The following is an 18740-nucleotide window of genomic DNA, read 5'->3' as shown; positions in this document are numbered from 1 at the left end:
TCTAGGTAGAACATAAGATACAAAGAAGCAAAAGGCTAGGGGGTGGGGAGGATCAAAGAGCAAGGAGGAAGGTGTGCATGCAGTAGGTAGTAGAGATGAGGCTGGAGATTGACATCCAGGAATTGGGATTTTGTCTAGTAAGCAGTGGGGAGCCACTGGAGGTTTTTTAAGATGTATGACTTGGTTTATGTTTAAAAAAGAAGGGAAGGGGGCGCCTAGGTGGCTCAGTCGTTAAGCGTCTGCCTTTGGCTCAGGTCATGATTCCAGGGTCCTGGGATCGAGCCCTGCATCGGGCTCCCTGCTCCGCGGGAAGCCTGTTTCTCCCTCTCCCTCTCCCCCTGCTTGTGATCCTGCTCTCACTGTGTCTTTCTCTGTCAAATAAATAAATAAAATCAAAAAAAAAAAAAAAAAAAAAAGAAGGGAAGAAGGGAGGGAGCCAGGAAAGAAAGAAGAAAGGAAGGGGATGAGAGGCTGGCTGCCACTGCATGGAGACTGGAATTGGAAAGGGTAACATTAATGAGAGTTCAGTTACAAGGTTAGTGTCAGGCGTGCCGGCCAGAAATAACGGAGACCTGGCGGAGAAGGGGGATTTCTGAATAGAGAGATTTAAGAATATGAATGGAGGGAGGAGTCAGGAATGTCGCCTCGTTTCTGGCTTGTGATTGGATGTCACTCAAGAAGCTTGGCGGCATTGGGGGCGGGGCATAACCGAAAGAGCCGCCCCCCCATACCCCACCCATCGGGGGGGGTGAGATGGCGTCGATTGGCTCTTTCGAGGAACGCGCCAAAAATTGACAGGGGCGGGCGGGAGGTGTGTCCTTGCGTCATTTCCGGGAGACTTCCGGGCCGCCCTTTCCGGGCCTTCCCGGCGCCGGAATTTCCGGCCGGCACCGCCATTTTGACTTCCTGACCTTGGGCTATTGCTGGCAAGTGTCGTCATTCCGTGTGGTCATGTCTTTGTCGACGGCGCAGCTGCTCAGGGGCCTGGCAGGTCTCACCCGGAGGCTCCCGGTGCAGCGTGCCCAGATCCATTCCAAGCCTCCGCGGGAGGAGCTCGGGACCATGGTGAGGAGTGGGGCGGGAAGGGCGCGGGATACGCAACGCGCCAGTCTGGGGTCCTGCGGCGAGTTCGGGGCTGGCCGGTCTGGCGCGCTGGACCTCGGCGGCACTGAGAGTGCCCTGCACCTCGCGGCCCGCAGCCTAGCGGGGGGCGGCAGTGCTGGCTTGGGAGTGTCAGGAGGGCGCGAACGAAAGGGACAGTGCCCGGGCAGCAGTCGGGGCTCAGTCAACCCCAGGCTCTCGGGTCAGATCCTGCCAGTCACATTCCTGTCGCTTATACGCTGTGCAGCCTCGAGCCCTTAGCTCTCTCTCTGAGCCTGTTTACTCATTGGTTCACTGGGGGTGCCTGACGCCTGTCAGCGACGATAATGGTTGTTGCCGCTGTTAATTATTAGGGAAGGTGGGTCTTGGTAATTTCCAGAAATGTGGGAGAGTTTAACCCTTAATGACTTTCACCTGTTTGGCGCTTTGTATGCATTTGCCTCCGCGGCAGAACTCGGCCTGTCTTGAGAATCCAGGTCAGCGGGCCCCAGTTAGGATCAGAGCCTGAAGAGCGCTGTGATTGCGGAAATGGTAGTGATCCTAATTGTAGCTGGCATCTGTTGAGTGCCTACTGCGTCCTGGGCACTACCAAGACTGCTGCGCTGGTCCCTGGGACCCTGAGGACAAAGGGCCATCATCTCTAGTTTGTGGTTAAGGGATCCGAAATTTAGGAGCACTGTATTCACTTGTCAAAAGTCAAACCTTCAGGAGCAAAGAATTTGAACTCAAGTCTAACTCCCAAGTTGTGCTGTGTTCTTAACTGCTATCGGGAATATGGAGGTGGCTGTGAAAAGTCTCTTATCCCTAGCCTCAGAGGTTGAACAGGAGTCCTGGAAAGGAGATGGGAAGAGAGGGGTTCTTTTGGTTTTTTTGTTTGTTCAAATTTTATTTTTAAGTAATCTCTACACCCAGTGTGGGGCTTGAACTCACAACCCTGAGCTCAAGAGCTGCATGCTCCACCAACTGAGCCAGCCAGGCGCCCCGAAGAGAATTTCTAAGGCAAAGAAGGGGAGGTGCATTTTACCTTATCAGCCTGTGCAAGGTTCCTGGATCCCAAGAGACCAAACAGGTTTAAATCATTGTTTCTGTCCCTTCGCTTTTGGATTTCTCTGGATCCTAACCCAGGCTGGTCCCCGCCCCCCCCCATCTGACCCTTTACCTCAAGGCCTAGAGTGGGCCTTGGATCTGCTGTGTTCCTCCTCTGGAGCCTGAATCCTGACTCCCTGAGAGGGGTTTTCTGCTGCCTGGGAAGACTGCTCAGGCTACGGGGAGCCTGGGGGAATCCTTATTCTGCGGGTTCCTTCTTTCTTGTGCTCTGTAGGATGTTGCCGTTGGGCTCACCTCCTGCTTCCTGTGTTTCCTCCTGCCATCGGGCTGGGTCCTGTCGCATCTGGAGAGCTACAAGAAGCGGGAGTGAAGGGGGCTGTCCTGTCCCTCACCCTGTGACCTGACCACCCCTGGCCTCTCCTGATCATGTCTGCTGCATCCCTGGCTGGTCTTCCCGGGATCATGTCCTTCAATTACAGTGACCTCTTCTGCAGTCATGACCTCTCCATTTCTCCATGGTGACATCCTGGGACCACATATATTGGTTTATAAGGCCCTACTCTGTAGGGCCCTCCTTGTAACAATAAAGTCTATTTAAACCTTGCTTCAGAAACTCATCGTGTCTTTGGCCTGGGCTCCTGCCTCCATACTTCAGCTGAGGATGGTGTTGGGCGGGGGTGGGGAGAAGAGGACCTGGCCAGCTGCGTGTCCCTGCTGGCTGGCTGTCCTGTGGTAGGTCATGCACGCTCAGCTCTTCTTGCTGCCTGGGTGTGGTGCTTCCTTTGCATGCTTTCCTGTGTTTGAATGTTTTCTGGCTTCTGCGGAAGACAAATCCTGTTGTCACTGGGCAGCCTCTCGCTCATCCCATCTAGCTCCCTTGGTTGTGCCAAGCTCAGGGCTGTGCTGTGCGTATGTCTGTGTGTCTATCTTTCTCACTGGGGCCAGCTCTGCAGCTGGAAGCCCCCTCTGTGGGGCCAGCCTCCCTTTTGCTCCTCGGTTGTGAGCTCCAGCCATTTCTCAGGAGCTTCTTGTCCTTCCTAGATGGAGGCACTTCATCATACCTTGCTTTGTCATGTCAGCCCCAGGGCCCCTTTTAGTACTGTATCCGCAAATGCCTAAGGACTGACTGGCTTCCTTGTTCTCCCTGCCTGCTTCCCTGTCTCCTCCCTTTCTTGGCTTGGGGCGTTTGCTGCTCCTCCATTCCCAAGGCCCTTCCTCAGCGATGCTTGGGTGGCTGTGGCTGTCTCCCTGGCTGGGAGGAGGCACGGGAAGCGTTCCACACCGAGCTGGAATAATGACTGCATGTGTCTGGGAAGAATGCTCAGACCTGTCGGCCCCACCTTTGGAGGAGGTCGCAGCTCCGCTGGGGTGGTACGAGCGATTTCTGAACAGATAGAGGTTCAGTGTCCCCTGTGGAGCTGAGGTAGGGTGTGGCTGGCTTTAGGCCTGGGGTGTTAACACACATCCCCCAACCCCTCTTTTACAGGGCTTGTATTTCCTGGATTTGGTAACAGAAGCTGAGTGTGGATCCTGCCCTCCCTCCCTTGGTCTGGTCTTTCCTGGCCTTTTCGTGTGGTGTCTACTGATGCTTATGAGCCCGAGTATTGCTCGTGGGACCCAGTATCCAACTCCTGCCCATGGCTGCCTCCCTGAGGGGTAGGGAGTTGGTTGTCTTCCTCCTAAAAGGCTTTCCTTCCACACAAACCAGCCTTTGTGTCTGGGCCTAGAGTGCCCGGAGGTTGTGCAGGTTGGGCCACTGGCCAGGGGAGGGGGACAGTCCATGTAGGATCTAAAGAGCCAGGCTGGGTTAGCTGAGCAAGGGGCATCCACCAGTCACCGGCAGGTACCTCAAGAGCCCTTGTCTGCGGGGGAAGGACCTCATGGCGCTATCCTCCCAAACAACGGGGGCTTCTGTCTCGCGCCTCACTCTGGACGGCTTTTCTGTTCACACTTTCTACCTGGCTCTTGGTTGGCTCAGGTTTCCTGTGGACACAGGCGGCCACGGAGCTGCCATGGGACAAGATTGTGACACCAGTAGAACGTTTCTATGGTAACTCCACTGCCCTGCCAACGCTTCTTATTGGGTGTCCCCCATTTTTGTGCCCCTGGAACCCAGAGGGACAACTCCAGCCCAAAGCTGTGCATCTTGAGCCCCTGCTCAGGTTGGTGGGAAGCCAGTGGTCAGGGGCAAGTCCTTCAGGGGCCTGGTCTGAGAAAGTCCTCAGTGAGCCCATCAGCAACTCTGGCTCTTGCTCTCCCTCAACTTGCTGGGTCCTGCAGCATATGTGGGCCTGGACGAGAGAGTGTCAGGTGCAAATCACCTGTCACGCTTATGCCCCATCCTCCCCTTGGTCCTCAGTGTGGCCATTAGGTCTGACATCTGGTCATCTTTCAGTGTCCCTCTCTCATTCCTAACCAAATTGGGGCCCTGGGTCCATTCCCTGCAGAGAAAACAAGGCTCCTTGTACTCCCAAATAGTATTTAATCAGTCGGTGTTGTGGATGTCTGCTAGATCCCAAGTCTGAAGGTGTAGGTATCTGCCCCAGGAGTGCCCACTGGGCTGGGGGAGGCTGCAGTCATGGTAGATGCTAGAATGTCAAGAAAAGTGTACTGAGAGGAGGCCTGGGTTTGAGGCCTAGCTTGGCCATTTCTTACAGGATCTTGAGCAAGTCATCTAGTCTCTCTGAGCCTCAGTTTTCATGATTGTAAAGTAACAGAGATGTGGCAGGCAGAATAATGCCCCCTCAAAGATGTCCATGTCCTCATCCTTGGACTTGACAGGTATAATTCATGATAAGCATGTTGAAATGGGAGGTGATCCAGTAGGCCCAATGTAATCACAGGAGTCCTTAAGTTGGACAAGAAGAGCAGATGATGAATAATATCTTGGAGATGCCCCCTGAGAAGGACTCTGCCCATGGTTGTTGGGTTTGAAGATAGTGAAAGTGAGTCATGAGTGAAGAGATGCAGTGGCCTCTGGAAGCTGGGGACAGCTCTCGGTTTACAGCCAGCAAGAACATGGGGACCTCAGTCCTACAGCTGCAGGGGACTGGATCTACCAACAACCTGCATGAGTAGAAGCAGGTTCTCAGAGCTTCCCGAAGGGAACACAGCCTGCAGATACCTTGATTTTAGTCCGGTGAAACCCATACCAGGACCCTGACCTCAAGAACTGTAAGATTATACATTCATGGGTTTTTTTTTGTTGTTTTTTTAAAGATTTTATTTATTTTTCAACAGAGAGAGAGACAGCGAGAGAGGGAACACAAGCAGGGAGAGTGGGAGAGGGAGAAGCAGGCTTCCCGCTGAGCAGGGAGCCCGATGCGGGGCTCGATCCCAGGACCCTGGGATCATGACCTAAGCCAAAGGCAGATGCTTAATGACTGAGCCACCCAGGTGTCCTACATGTTGTTTTAAGCCACGAGATTGGTGGTGATTTGTTACGGCAGCAACAAGGAACTCATGCATCCTTCTCCCAGGGCTCTGAGGCTCTCAGGGGAGGGGCCGGCTCCGGTGGACTGGATCCTCAGCAGACCGAGGTGAACTGGAATGTGAGGCATTTACAGGAGGATAGCACCCCAGTGAGGAGTTAGGGTATTGTGGGTCTGGGTGGAGGGCGGTGGGGGGCTTTCCCTTCGCCGTCTCCACCCCTCCTCTGCTTGCACCCCTCCTTCTGCCTTAGGTGGGCTGGATCCTGCAGGCGAGTATCAACCCAGCCAGCCGCTTCAAACTACAGGCCCTGCTCAGCCTCACCAGCCTGGCCTCTGCACCAACAAAGCCTCTCTAGATCATGACTTTGGAGCAGGCTGCCTGTGGACCATCGTGGGTTCCTTGGCAAGAGCTTTGGAGGTTCACATGGGGGCTGGCTGGCATGCCCCAGCTCTTCCTGCCTGGGCAGAGGCCTAACTCCCAAGCCTGCCCCAGGAAGGACTGCCAAGCCCTCATCTTTGGCCCACCTTGAAGGCTTTCTTCTGGAAAGCTCTCTCCTATAGCCTCTGTGCTGTTCGTAAACTCTCTGGGGCTGAGCTTTTAGTCTGAGTCCTGGTATGAAGCCTCTTCTCCCTCCACGTGGCAGAATCCTTCAGACCTGGAAGTGGTGTGCGCTCGCGGGGCTGTGAGGCGGTGTCTGTCGTGTCAGTGGAAAATAAAGTCCTCTGCTGCTTGTCACCTTTGACTGTATTCGACAGCAATCGGAACCCAAGCGCCAGCACTGCCTGTTTCACCGCAAGACTCGCAGTCGGGGCCAGCGGCCGCACCATTTCTGGGGTGCAGGTTGGGAGATAGATGCCTGGAGCTCCGCCAGTGACCCCTGGCGAATGTGTGGGGTTTTAGATGCTTCAGGATAGAGAATCAAAACCCTAAAATGGTAAAAGTAATAGAAGCGATAGAATGAGGGTAAGAGAACAGTTATTAGCTGCCAAATAAATGAGCATACAGAAGATCAGGGCAAAAGTTGGCCATCCTGGGCTGGATTAAGAGCCAAAGCCTCCCTCTGGCCATTTCCTTTCCTTTTTTTAAAAAAAATTTTAAAGTTTTGGCTTTTTTTTTAAGATTTTATTTTTGAGAAAGAGAAAGCATGAACAGGGGGGAGGGGCAGAGGCAGAGGGAGAAGCAGACTCCCCACTGAGTAGGGAGCCCAATGCGGGACTTGATCCCAGGACCCTGGGATCATGACCTGAGCCGAAGGCAGATGCTTAACGACTGAGCCACCCAGGCGCCCCAAGATTTTATTTTTAAGTAATCTCTACATCCAACATGGGGTTCAAACCTTCTACTCCGAGATCAAGAATCATTCCCTCCACCAACTGAGCCAGCCAGTTGCCCCTCCTTCCCATTCTGCCTAATGGGATGGTAGGGCTGGGGAACAGGTAGGAGAGAGGACCCTTGTTTACAGGTCCTTTTGTATATTGAAGGGACAGGTCTGTTTTGTTTTTTTTTTCCTTAAGATTTTATCCATTCATTTGTCAGAGAAAAAGCACAAGCAAGGGGAGCCCCAGAGAGAAAAGCAGGCTCCCCGCTGAGCAGGGAGCTCCATGTGGGACTAGATCCCAGGACCCCGGGATCACGACTGAGCCAAAGGTAGATGCCCAACTGACTGAGCCACTGAGGTCTGTTTCTTAAGTCGAAGACCCCGGGGAGGGAGGTATTTACTTGGTGTTGGCAGCCTGACTGTGGTCCAGCACTGGGTCACAACTGGGATTCCTCCTCACTGGTCAGAGCAGCTGTTTTCCTGCCCTGACCGTTAGTCCCAACCCCAGCTTCCCTGTGTCTCTGTCTGCCCCATGGACTCCCTAGTCCAAGTATGGGGGAGTAGAGATGGAGTGGTCTTAGAGCAGTTTTCAAGATTTTTTTTTTTTTTTAAAGATTATATCCATTTATTTGACAGAGAGAGACACAGCCAGAGAGGGAACACAAGCAGGGGGAGTGGGAGAGGGAGAAGCAGGCTTCCCGCGGAGCAGAGAGCCCGACGCGGGGCTCGATCCTAGGACACTGGGATCATGACCTGAGCCGAAGGCAGACGCTTAACGACTGAGCCACCCAGGTGCCCCTGACCCTTTGCTTTCTTGAGCTTAGAAGCAACCCCAAGGCTCAATGATCCAATAAATAGTAATTTGCAGTGTTGCTGGAATACAGATGAGGCATTTGTAGAGCTGCTGTGAGAAGGCCACTATGGGCTGGGTGGTGAGCCCAGGCACCAACTGCACCTACCTCAGGACTGCATGTAGCTCATGAGAATATTCAGTCATATTCCATTCCTGTACTGTCACAAACTGAGGGGCCTGACTGGGACTCAGGCACAGCTCCTACAGGTGCTCAAACACTGCTGTCCCCTCATGAAGAAGTTGGGAAATTGAGTCAAGACTATAACTTCTCTAAACAACAGCATCTTTAGCACTTAAGACTTGCTGCTTTTTTTTTTTTTAACGTAAACTCTGTCCCCAATGTGGGGCTTGAACTCACAACCCCAAAATCACGAGTTGCATGTTCTACAGACTGATGCAGCCAGGCACCCCGGCCTTGCCACTCTTTAAACTTATTTTTGGATAATTCACAGGCAATTTTCATAGGTTACAGAGAGATCCTGTGTACCCTTTGCCCAGTTTTCCCCAATGGCAGGTAAAACCCGCAAAACTACAGTACAGCATATTCGTACACAGTCAAGATATAGAACATTTCAGGGGCACCTGGCTGGCTCAGTAGGTAGAGCATGCAACTCTTCATCTCCAGGTGGAGAGTTCCATCCCCACTTGGGGGTAGAGTTTACTTAAAAAAAGTGTGGCGCCTGGCTAATCCAGTGGGTGGAGCGGGAGACTCTGGATCTCAGGATTGTGAGTTTGAGCCCCACATTGGGTGTAGGGATTACTTAAAAATAAAATCTTAAAAAAAAAAAATCTTGGGGCGCCTGGTGGCTCAGTCGTTAAGCCTCTGCCTTCGGCTCAGGTCAGGATCCCGGGGTCCTGGGATCGAGCCGGCCCGCATCGGGCTCCCTGCTCAGCGGGAAGCCTGCTTCTCCCTCTCCCACTCCCCCCGCTTGTGTTCCCTCTCTTGCTGTCTGTCAAAGAAAATAAAATCTTTAAAAAAAAAATCGAGAACATCTCCATTTTCACGAGGATCCCTCCCACATCCTTTTTACAATCACATCCACTTCCCTTCGGCCCCTCAGTTAACCTCTGGCAAATGTTTTCCATTTTTATCAACTCAAAAAAAAGGGGGGGGGGAGGGCTGCTTTTCTAATAACCAGAAAGGCACGGAGTCCAAAGTTAGGTCCAAGACTTTGTCCCTGACCGTAAGGGACATGTTCTCCCCGCCGGAACAGGACACCGAAGTCCGCTCCGAAGCGAGGCCCCGTGGAACTGGGCGGTGATGTCCTGGGGCTCCCTTGTTAGCACGATTCCGTCTCCACCGCCAGGTTCTCCCCACTGCAATCGCTGCCAGGAGTTCCGGGGTCCGCAGCAGCAATGCTGCCTCCGGTGATTTTAACCGCACCTTCCCACTCATCTCAGTAACTCAATCCGCGCTTCAAACCCCAGTTAAAAGAAATCTGAATTGGCTCCGGAAGGCTCTTATCACCGGGAACTTGGGAATTGGGAAGATGGAGCCCAGCAAGAGTGCGGGCGGAGGGTAGGCGGGGCGGCAGCCACACCGCACTGCGAGCCCCACAGGTGTCGACGCCCGAGGGGATCCCGTCGCTAGGGGCGTTGCCAAGGAGGGGCCACGAGGAGGGGCGCCCTTCCGGGAGGAGGGCAACTGCTAACCCGGAAGCGGTCGGCAGTGCGGCGCTGTTTAAAGATGGCGGCGGAGGAACCTCAGCAGCAGAAGCAGGAGCCGCTCGGCAGCGACTCCGAAGGTACTGACCCGGGGAGGGCCATTCGGCCCGGGCTACCAGGGGCGATGCCGGGTCGCCGGTTCCCGAGGAGGCTAGGGGCGGGGCCGCCGGCGGCCGGGGCCGAAACGCACCGACGGCCCCTTCTTCCGCCGCCGCCGCCTCCCCTCCCCCTCACAATGGAAGGAGCCGCCGCCGCCGCCGCCGCGACCCCCGGCTGGCTGGGCCGGCGGGCGAGCGAGCGAGCGAGGCGGGCGCAGGCCCGCGGCTCTTTCCCTTCGCGCGCGCCCGGGGCGGGGCCTGGGCCGCCCCGCCCCCCGCCCAGCCCCTCCGCGCCGGCCGCCCGGCTCCCGGGTCCCCAGCCCTCCCGCCCCAGTCCTTGCAGTCAGGCCGGGGCCTATAGACCGGGGCCTGGCCGCCCGCCTTCTCCAGAGCAGCCCACGCCCGGCAGGGCGTCGACTTACGCCGGGCCGCGGAGCACAAAGGACTGGGCGGGCCGCTCGGGATGCAGCCGGCGGCCGGGGGTTGTGAGCGGCCGCGTTGTGTGCCTCTGAGGACTGCAGCCCTCGTTTCCGGTAGAGCCCCCTCTTCTGGCTTTGCAGCCTGTTTCCTCCTGCTTGGGCATTGCTTTCTTAGACCTCTGGAGGTGGACCTTTCAAAACGGTGCCGCCCTCTCCCTTTTCACCCGTGGTTAGGCCGCGGGGACCGAGTAGGTCACTTGAGTGGGAGGGACAGCTCTGTTGCAGGGCAGTGTAAGGGATGGGTCAGAGCCCAGCTGAGGATTGGGATGCTCCGGCTCAAAAGGATTGACCTTAAAAGTCATTTAGCACACACCCCCTTCTAACCGCACTCTTGAGAGACTGGATGCTGGGAGTCGCAGGCCCCCAGAAGAGACTTGCTCAAGATCACATAAGAGCGAGCAAGGACCAGAATTTCAGGTCCGGCTCCTCACCAGTGGCTGTTGAGGGTGGGGTCCACAGGTTCACTGATGAACACTTAACAGTATGCCTTCAAGGTACCCGTCTTCCTCTTGACATTGCAGCGAGGAGAGGAGAAGGGTGGTGATCGTAGCCCCGTTTTACAGCTGAGGAAAGGCCTCTGCAGTGAGGTGGTGGAGGAGAGAGATTGTGGTAAAGAGCTCAGACTTTAGAATTAGGCACACCTGGGTTTGAGCACAGGTCTTCGATAGTTACGACCTTGGGCAAGTTACTTCACCAGTCTGCGTTTGTTATCTGTAAAATGGGCATTAAGAAAACCCAGCACAGCAGAAGGAGGAAGGGTGTGATCAAGTAAAGTGCCGGCTTATGGGAAGCTCTCCTTCAGCCGGGAACTCCGCCTCATCTTACTTTCCCCAAGAGACCCTGCCTGGCCCCAGAGCGTTCTCAGGCTGCTGGGAATTGATGTTAGAAAGTGGGGGGCGGGGGGGTGTTAGAGCTGAATGAGTACACCTTGGGGCAGGACACACCTTTGCCCCCTCATTTTAAAGATGAGAAAACTAGGGCTTGGGAGGGAAAGGACTTTGCCAAGACCGGTGGGGTAGAGCAGAGTGTTAAATGCAAACTTGCAGATTCCATGCCTGCTCTCCTGGTCCTGGCTGCTCTTGTCATTGGCCCAGCTGCCTGGCGTGGAGATAGCTAGGGCCCACTGTAATCCTTGGCTTGCTTCCTTCTTCCAGGTGTTAACTGTCTTGCTTATGATGAAGCCATCATGGCTCAGCAGGACCGAATTCAGCAAGAGGTGAGGGGCTGTGGCCAGTGGCCCTGTTGTGGGGAAGCATAGCCTGGGCCTGAGGCCTATTGTTTATCTCTACTTTGGAAGCCTCCTCCTCTCCGAGCTGTGCTAGGTACTGGATGTCTTGGGGAGGGGCGGGGCGTGTGGGGGGGTGTCACTGTGCCCCTGGGTGATTGCTCCAGCTCTCCGCCTTTAGGTGTTCTGGCTGTTAGGTGTGGGTCACTCCATCTGCGTGCCAGAGCGTGATGGGTTTCCTCCCTCCCTGCAGATTGCTGTGCAGAACCCCCTGGTCTCGGAGCGCCTGGAGCTTTCGGTCCTGTACAAGGAGTATGCTGAGGATGACAACATCTATCAACAGAAGATCAAGGTGGGAGCCTGGCTGAGGGGGCAGGAAGAGCCCTGGGGGTAGGGGCAGGAGTGTGCCTGCTTCAGACCCACTCCTTGCTGGCGGGACCTCAGAGAGGGTAGCATGTTGGGGTAGCCCTCTGGTCGCTGGTTCTCAAGTGTGCAGACTCGGGAACTGAAAAGACCTTGATTCATATCCTGACTCTGCCATACAGCAGCTGTATTCTCTGCAGGTCCTTCAGGGTCTCTGAGCTGTGGGGTCCTCTGCTGTGAAATCAGAATAAAGAATGTATCTGCCCTGCGGCGGGGAGGGAGGGAGATGATGCCTGTGGGGCCTGGTGCAGGCTGGGTAGGGGCTGAGCGGCTGGGAGAGGCCAGTCCTGTGCCTGCCTCTGGGATCTTTGTGAGGGGTAGGCGGCACTGGGGCAGAGGGACCTGTGGACCTGTGCAAGGCCGGGCTCTCTCTCAGCCTGAGGTGAGACCCTTAACCACTCACTCTCTTTGGGAGCGGGGACAGTGGGTATGTGTAGTGTCCAGTGGGCACAGCCTGAGGGCTTAGTAAATGTTATCTCCCTGCCCCACCCCAAGATCAGAGATGCTTAGAACCTTCCACCTGAAAGGAGGTGCCTTTGGGGTTATCCATATTGGGGGCCAGGGAGGTAGGTGATGGAAGGGGGCCGGGTTAGGTGGTGAACAGGGCACCACAGGGCGTCAGCCGGCACCAGGGAGCGGAAGCCCCGGGGGCAAATAGGAGTGTCCTTGCCTGTTGCTCCATTGTTTCTGGATCTGTTTTTCCACTGTAAGCTGGAAATAATGATTTTGACGTGATTTCCACTGTAAGCTGGAAATAATGATCCTAACTTCTGACAGTAGGCAGCTAGTTCAAAAGTAAAATGTTGTGTGATCCAACGGCACACCCGCGGGCCAGATCCAGTGGCCTGGTCTCTACTCTGAGCCCTTGCTCAGAGTGACCCACACCTAACAGCCCTTGCTCAAGAGCACTGTAGAGCGCTGAAGGCACTGGCTTTGGGGCCTGACAGACCTGGGTTCAAGTTCTGGCTTCACTCTGGCTGTGATTTTCGGCAACACGCTGAATTTCTTGGAGCCTCTGTTGTTCTTCCTGCTGAGTCATTCAGCACATGTCCGAGTGTCCACTGTGTTCTGTCTGTGCAGGAAGTCTGCCTTAGTGCCCCCACAGCCCTACTCTGTGCTGGGCCTCAGCCCACCTCTGCCTGGATCCTAAGCCTGGACAGCAGAGCCCAAGCAGACTTGGGTGATCTGCTCCTCTGTGAGGATTTAGGTTAGTGGGCACTGGCTGTCAGCAAAGGGCCTGGCACAGGGTAAGTGCTCGGAATGATTCTAGTAGCTTTTCCGGTAGCTACAACGATTTGGGCTCTTCGTATGCATCGTGTGATGTGATGGCCATTTGTGAGCACATGGTGTGGGCCAGGCACCGTTTTAGGTACCAGAGGCCGAGTGAGGAGTGCAGCCGACACGCTCCTGCCCCCACAAAGCCCGTGTCCTAGTGGGAAGACGGAGAATCAGGCAGAGGTACCTGGGGTGTAGATGTCAGAAGGCGGTAAGTGCTCTGGAGAAAAGTAAAGCAGGGAAAGGAGAGGGAGTGGGAGGGTGGGTGGAAGGCCTCGCTGAGAGGGTGGCGTTGGAGTGACAGACTGAAAGCAGCAGGGGAGTAGTCTGTGGGGGTGGGTGGAGCGGGGCAGGCTGAGGCCGGGGTGAGGTGGGGTGAGGTGCGCTGGAGGTTTGTGGCTGGAGCAGCGCGGGGGAGCAGGAGGGCTGGGAGACGGGCACGTGGCCAGCGAGAGGAGTATTAGCAGGTTTCTCTGGTTCCTCTGGCTGCTGGAGCAGGGACACCTGGGAGGAGGCCTGGAGGAGGGGGTGACTGGGACCGGAGTGCCAGAGGGTAGTGAGAAGCCGTGGAGAAGAGACTTGGTGGATTGAAGCCTTTGGATCTGCCTTGGATTGGCGGGGGCGGGGGGCGGGGGGTGGGCAGGGGCTGTGGGCGGTGGACAGGTTTTGGTTTGAACAGCTGAGGGGCCGCCGCGCCTTGCAGTTGCCCCAGGGGTGGGCTGTGAGGAGAGGGGGCCTGTGGGGGTCAGGACGCGCCCCATCGGGCTGGGCAGCTCAGACAGGACAAGCAGTGGAGACACTTGGATGGGAGTTAGTGGGAGTTGACGGTGGAGATGGGGCAGGTGGAGAGGTACATTTGGGGCTATTGGAATCCCAAGAGCAGCGGTGGTACGGGAGTGAGTGCGGTTGACCCGTGGAAGCTGTCCCAGGCCTGAGCGGGGTGGTGCCCTTCCCATGGCAGGTGCCGTGGATGGGGGTGTGGTGTGCAGGTGACGCGTGGTGTCTTGAGGAAGGGTGCTGGGTGGTTTGGTGGCGGCCCTGACCCTCACAGGTTGAAAGGACGAGGAGGACACGGCGAGGCTGGGGCCTACAAGCTGTGTGAGGGACAGTATGGACGAGGAGGGTGGGGGTGGGGGGGGTGGGGGTGGGGGGGTCATGTGGTGGGAGGCATCCCCTCTCCTCATGGTGAATGCTGTGCGGAGCGGCCAGTCTGGGGAGGAGTAGGCTTGGCCCTTGGATTGAGGAAAGGCAGGCATGGCCTTGACTAGAGTGAAAGCCCGCTTGGGTTGAGTTAGTGGAAGAGAAATGGAGACTGTGAGCACAGACGACGGCCAGAGCAGTTTCGCTATAAAGGAGAGAAATGGGGTGGTAGCTGGAAAGGAATTCATGTGAAGCAGAGGATTTTTTTAAGCAAGAACTAGCCTTGTGTTTGTATGCTGATGAGTCTAAACCAGTAGGGAGAGAAAAATTGATGATGCAGGAGGGAGGGGGAGGCTTCCTGGAACAATGTCCTTGAGTCCAAGGGAGGGGACCGGCTCTCAGGCGGACCAGAGGGGGGCCCAGTGGAGCCTCAGCCCCTCCGGGGAGCAGGAGAGAAGGCTGCGGCGGGTGTGCTGGCCAGGGCTCAGGTTCTCCGTGAAAGTCCTCAGGAAGGAAGCGAGGTCACTGGGAAGGTGGGTAGGGGGTTAAGGAGAATGCGGGAGGCCTGCTCGGCACATGCGTGGGGGAGGTTGGCCAGACGGAGGAAATGGCACTGCGTGTGGGGAGGGAAGCAGAGCTGGGCCAGAGCAGGGGCCTGTGAGCAGGCAGGGCCGGGTGTAGGGGCCTGGGAGGCTGTGTCCCTGGTGGGGACTGCCCTGTGGAGCCCAGCCCTGCAGCCCCATCCTGACTTGTTTCCCTGGGCTCACATGGTTTGAAAGACTGCTCTCTGGAAAAGCTGTGTCGGACCAGCACGGATCCGTTTGCCCATTTTTAGGAAGAAATAGCCCCGTGGGCCCAGCAGCCTGGCATGCCCCGGGGCTGGTGAGGACACTGGTGCCCCCAGCAGCCCGTGTGTGCCTGAGTCCCAGGGTCCTGAGGCTGCTGGGGCTCCGGCCAGTGGGTCACGAAGTGACTCCCATTCCTGGAGTCCGCGGCCAAGGATGGCAGGTGGCTGCTGGGAGCTCCATTGTCCCTGCTGTGGTATGACCTCTGTCGGGGGCAGGGAGGGTTCCCCTGGCCCACCCTGGTTCTGGCCTGAGGTTGACAGGCACCCTGGGGGTGGGGCGGGTGGGGGCTGTCTCTTTGCAGGACCTCCACAAAAAGTACTCATACATCCGCAAGACCAGGCCCGACGGAAACTGCTTCTACCGAGCTTTCGGATTCTCGCACTTGGAGGCGCTGCTGGACGACAGCAAGGAATTGCAGCGGTGAGGCTGGTGGGCGCAGCGGGGTTCCAGGAGCGCCACACGGGGCTTCCTCGCTCAGGGCTCCCTCCCACTCTCAGGGACTAGGGGGTGCAGCCCCCGACTAAGGCCCGACGCCGGCCGGGCTTCTGCTCTGGTGTTCCGTTCTGAGCTGGGGATGCCCCCCTCCCGCCGCCGTGTTGGCCGGTTCCCCAGTTCTGGGCCCGCCTCCCCACTGCCCGGCCAGCCCATGCCCACCTCCCTTGCCCACCCACCCACAGGTTTAAGGCCGTGTCTGCCAAGAGCAAAGAGGACCTGGTGTCCCAGGGCTTCACCGAGTTCACAATCGAGGATTTCCACAACACGGTGAGCCCGGCTGCCCCTCCCCCCTGTCCCCCCCCTCGGCCGGGGTGGAGGTGGGGTGGCCTGGCGGCGGCAGGGCTCACCCATCTCCTCCTTCGCTGTACCCTCTGTGCCCTGTGGGTGGCAGTTCATGGACCTGATCGAGCAGGTGGAGAAGCAGACCTCCGTAGCCGACCTGCTGGCCTCCTTCAACGACCAGAGCACCTCGGACTACCTGGTGGTGTACCTGCGGCTGCTCACGTCGGGCTACCTGCAGCGGGAGAGCAAGTTCTTCGAGCACTTCATCGAGGGGGGGCGGACGGTCAAGGAGTTCTGTCAGCAGGTGCTGCCCCCCTTTCTCTCTCGCCTCGGGGTGGGGGGAGCGCTGACCCCCGGGCCCTCACCCCCCCACCCCCCGCCTGTGCCGCAGGAGGTGGAGCCCATGTGCAAGGAGAGCGACCACATCCACATCATCGCGCTGGCGCAGGCCCTGAGCGTCTCCATCCAGGTGGAGTACATGGACCGCGGCGAGGGCGGCACCACCAACCCGCACATCTTTCCCGAGGGCTCCGAGCCCAAGGTGTACCTCCTGTACCGGCCCGGACACTACGACATCCTCTACAAATAGGGCTGGCCCCGCCCGCCGCTGCCCCGCCTGCCCTCCCCTCTGCCAGGCACTAGACATGTACAGAGGTTTTTTGTGGTTGTAAATGGTCATATTTCACCCCCCTCCCCGTCACGCAACCTTCCACATTTTATTAAAGGGGATGCTGGTGGTGAGCCGCGTGTGTGCGTGTCCCTGCTCTGCCGCCTGCCCGGCTGCTGTGTGTCCGGCTGTCCCCGCCCTCCCCCAGGTGGGTTCCTCTTGGCCTTCCACCTGTCCACACCCGAGCCTCCCCACCAGGAGCAGTTTTGAGGGGGCTTGGCCTCTTGGGGACCCCCCTTGGTGAGCTGCTCCCTTCTCTTCAGGCACCCATCTCCCTCCCCTCCTTAGCCGGCCCAGGGGCTTCCACGAGAATCTTGGCGGTTCCCCGGGGGGCTTGCCCAGGGACCTAGGACTGCCCAGGCTGCAGGCCGCTCCCCCTTAGGCCCTGACTCCACCTTGCTGTCCTGGTCAGGGTCCCCAGACCTGAGCTGCCTGCCCTCCCATCAGGGCTCTGCATGGTCCAGTCCTGGGTGGAGGGCTGACATTGGGGGACCTGGCTCAGGGCAGGGGGAGGAGCTGGGGTGGCACCAACCTGGCTGGGGAGGGGCGGCCTTCAAGCCGGTGCTTGGTCCATGGTACCCCAGGTCTAGGCAGGGCTTTGCCAGGCTGCCGTTCCTCCCCCAGCCCTCCCCCTCCCTGCTTTGCACCCCCTTTGCTCCGGCCACACTGTCTCTGCATTGCCTTCCTTTTTGCCTTTACCTCTTCCCCCTCCCCCAGCACATGCGGGGTCTTGGCCCCCAGGCTGTGAGCTCCTTGGGGGCAGGCCCTCAATAAATGTGACGTGCTGCTGCCCACCTCTGCCGTCTGGCCCGTGCCTCCGCCCGCCCCGCCACCAAGCGCGCTCGCCAGCCCCTTGAAGCTGAAGGCACCTGTCCGCGCCTCAGGGCTGCGCCTCCTTCCCCAGCCAGCACTCGGACTAGCCGCCGCAGCAAGGGTGGTCTTTTTTTTTTTTTTTAGATTTTATTTATTTATTTGACAGAGAGATAGAACAGGTAGGCAGAGAGGCAGGCAGAGGGAGAGGGAGAGGCAGGCTCCCCGCCGAGCAGGGAGCCCGATGGGGGGCTCGATCCTGGGGACCCTGGGATCATGACCTGAGCCGAAGGCAGCCGCTTAACCGACTGAGCCACCCAGGCGCCCCAAGGGTGGTCTTTATTAGGAGGCTCCTGGGGGGCTGAGGGAAAGAACTGGGGGCCCAGGCCCAGCTGCAGGCTTCGGGGACCTCTTAGAGCTGGGAGCGAGGTCCAGTAGGCCCAGGCGAGTCTGTGGGCAGAGCAGAACGGTCAGGGAGTGTGGGCCCTGGGCTTCCCCCAGCCTCCCAGGCTGCCCTCTTGGGTTTCCTGCGTGGGGGTGAGCGGGGGCAGGGAGGTGAGCCCGTGTGTTAGTGGGCGGGTTAGTGGGCAGCCACATGGCGGGCCAGGCCCTGCTTACCAGTCCTGGGCAGGGTGGGCGGCGGGTGCCGTCAGGCTGGAAGGCAGAGGACAGTGAGAGCCTACCCTGGGGCAGGTGGGGGAGGGGCAGGGGCCGACTCAGCGCGGGCGCGGGGGGATGGGGGGGTGCTCACCCACTGGGAAGTAGTGGGGGAGCCGCTGCAGGTAGATGCTTTCATCCTTCTCCAGGAACACACAGATGATGAGCCGGTCCACCTGCGCCAGGGTCTGCTCAGCCTGGGCGGGGGGCCGCCCCACCCTGGCTGTGTGGTCTTATCGCTGCCCCCACCGCTGCAGGTTTTCACCTGCCTTGCTCTGGAGGGGCCCAAAGACCCTCACAGAAGGGCTTCACGGTGTGCACCCCACCGCCCTGGGCTCAGGAGAGTAAACCGGTCCCGAGGGAAGGGGAGGGGATGCATCGAGGGCTGGTCAGCGGAGCCGGGGTGCGGCGCCCCCTCCCCGCCGCGCCCCCGTCTGATCCCCTTGACTGGGCCCCGGACTCACCTTGTCCTTGTGTTGCTCCAGCCACTCGCGCAGCGCGGCCAACACCACCTCCGCCGCCGCCTCACTGGGGTAGCCTGGGGACCCGGCGGGGCCGGAGTGAGTCCGGGGCTCTGGCCCGCCCCCTCGCCGCCCTGGGACCCGCCCAGCCCCACCCACCCGGCTCTGCCCCACCCCTTCCCCCCCGCCCGCCCAGGCCCCTCCCTGCGTCTGGGCCCACCCCCTTCCTAGCCCGGCCCCGCCCCCTTCTAGACGCCCCCTCCTCCGCGCCCCGCCCCCCCGGCCCCAACTCACCAAACACGCCGGTGGAGATGCAGGGGAATGCCTGTGGCGGGCGCGGGAGGTGAGAGGGAATTGGGGACAGGGTCACTCTCCGCCCGCCTCCCGCCCGCCGCCTCCGGGGGCGCCTTCCTCCCCCGGTTCCAGGCCGCCCCCACCCCCGCCTGGCGCCCGGCCCCCCCTCA

The 18740-nt window shown here is 58.4% G+C and overlaps 3 protein-coding genes across 4 annotated transcripts in view; 2 read left to right on the top strand and 1 right to left on the bottom strand.

The window, feature by feature from the left end:
* Positions 1 to 872: 872 nt before the first annotated feature.
* Positions 873 to 2761, top strand: LOC123857032 (cytochrome c oxidase subunit 8A, mitochondrial). Its single transcript, XM_045893437.2, has 2 exons — positions 873 to 1065; positions 2423 to 2761. Exons 1-2 carry the CDS (start codon positions 952 to 954, stop codon positions 2516 to 2518), a joined length of 210 nt encoding a protein of 69 aa, XP_045749393.1. The 5' UTR covers positions 873 to 951; the 3' UTR covers positions 2519 to 2761.
* Positions 2762 to 9374: 6613 nt separating this feature from the next.
* OTUB1 (OTU deubiquitinase, ubiquitin aldehyde binding 1) lies at positions 9375 to 17142 on the top strand. Of its 2 annotated transcripts, none has more exons than XM_045893436.3 (7): positions 9375 to 9496; positions 11148 to 11209; positions 11472 to 11570; positions 15206 to 15324; positions 15582 to 15666; positions 15791 to 15985; positions 16073 to 17142. In XM_045893436.3, the coding sequence occupies exons 1-7, from the start codon at positions 9439 to 9441 to the stop codon at positions 16268 to 16270; spliced, it is 816 nt and encodes a 271-aa protein (XP_045749392.1). In that variant the 5' UTR covers positions 9375 to 9438; the 3' UTR covers positions 16271 to 17142. The 2 variants fall into 2 exon arrangements, with proteins under 2 accessions (XP_045749392.1, XP_064432328.1); XM_064576258.1 differs by lacking the exon at positions 9375 to 9496 and adding an exon at positions 9862 to 10047.
* Positions 17143 to 17300: 158 nt separating this feature from the next.
* The window catches only part of MACROD1 (mono-ADP ribosylhydrolase 1), a 147935-nt gene continuing 146495 nt past the window's right edge, over positions 17301 to 18740 (bottom strand). Inside the window, 5 exon segments of the mRNA XM_045893433.3 lie at positions 17301 to 17608; positions 17777 to 17812; positions 17910 to 17991; positions 18280 to 18353; positions 18571 to 18601. Of these exon segments, the coding sequence (XP_045749389.1) occupies positions 17808 to 17812; positions 17910 to 17991; positions 18280 to 18353; positions 18571 to 18601 (192 nt within the window). The 3' untranslated portion in view covers positions 17301 to 17608; positions 17777 to 17807.

The sequence above is a fragment of the Mirounga angustirostris genome, unplaced genomic scaffold (assembly GCF_029215605.1).
Source record: "Mirounga angustirostris isolate CCGP_5_RB_7025 unplaced genomic scaffold, mMirAng1.0.hap1 SCAF_13, whole genome shotgun sequence".
Lineage (NCBI taxonomy): Eukaryota > Metazoa > Chordata > Mammalia > Carnivora > Phocidae > Mirounga > Mirounga angustirostris.
The sequence above is the reverse complement of the archived record's forward strand: the minus strand, read 5'-3'. Positions and strand labels throughout refer to the sequence as shown.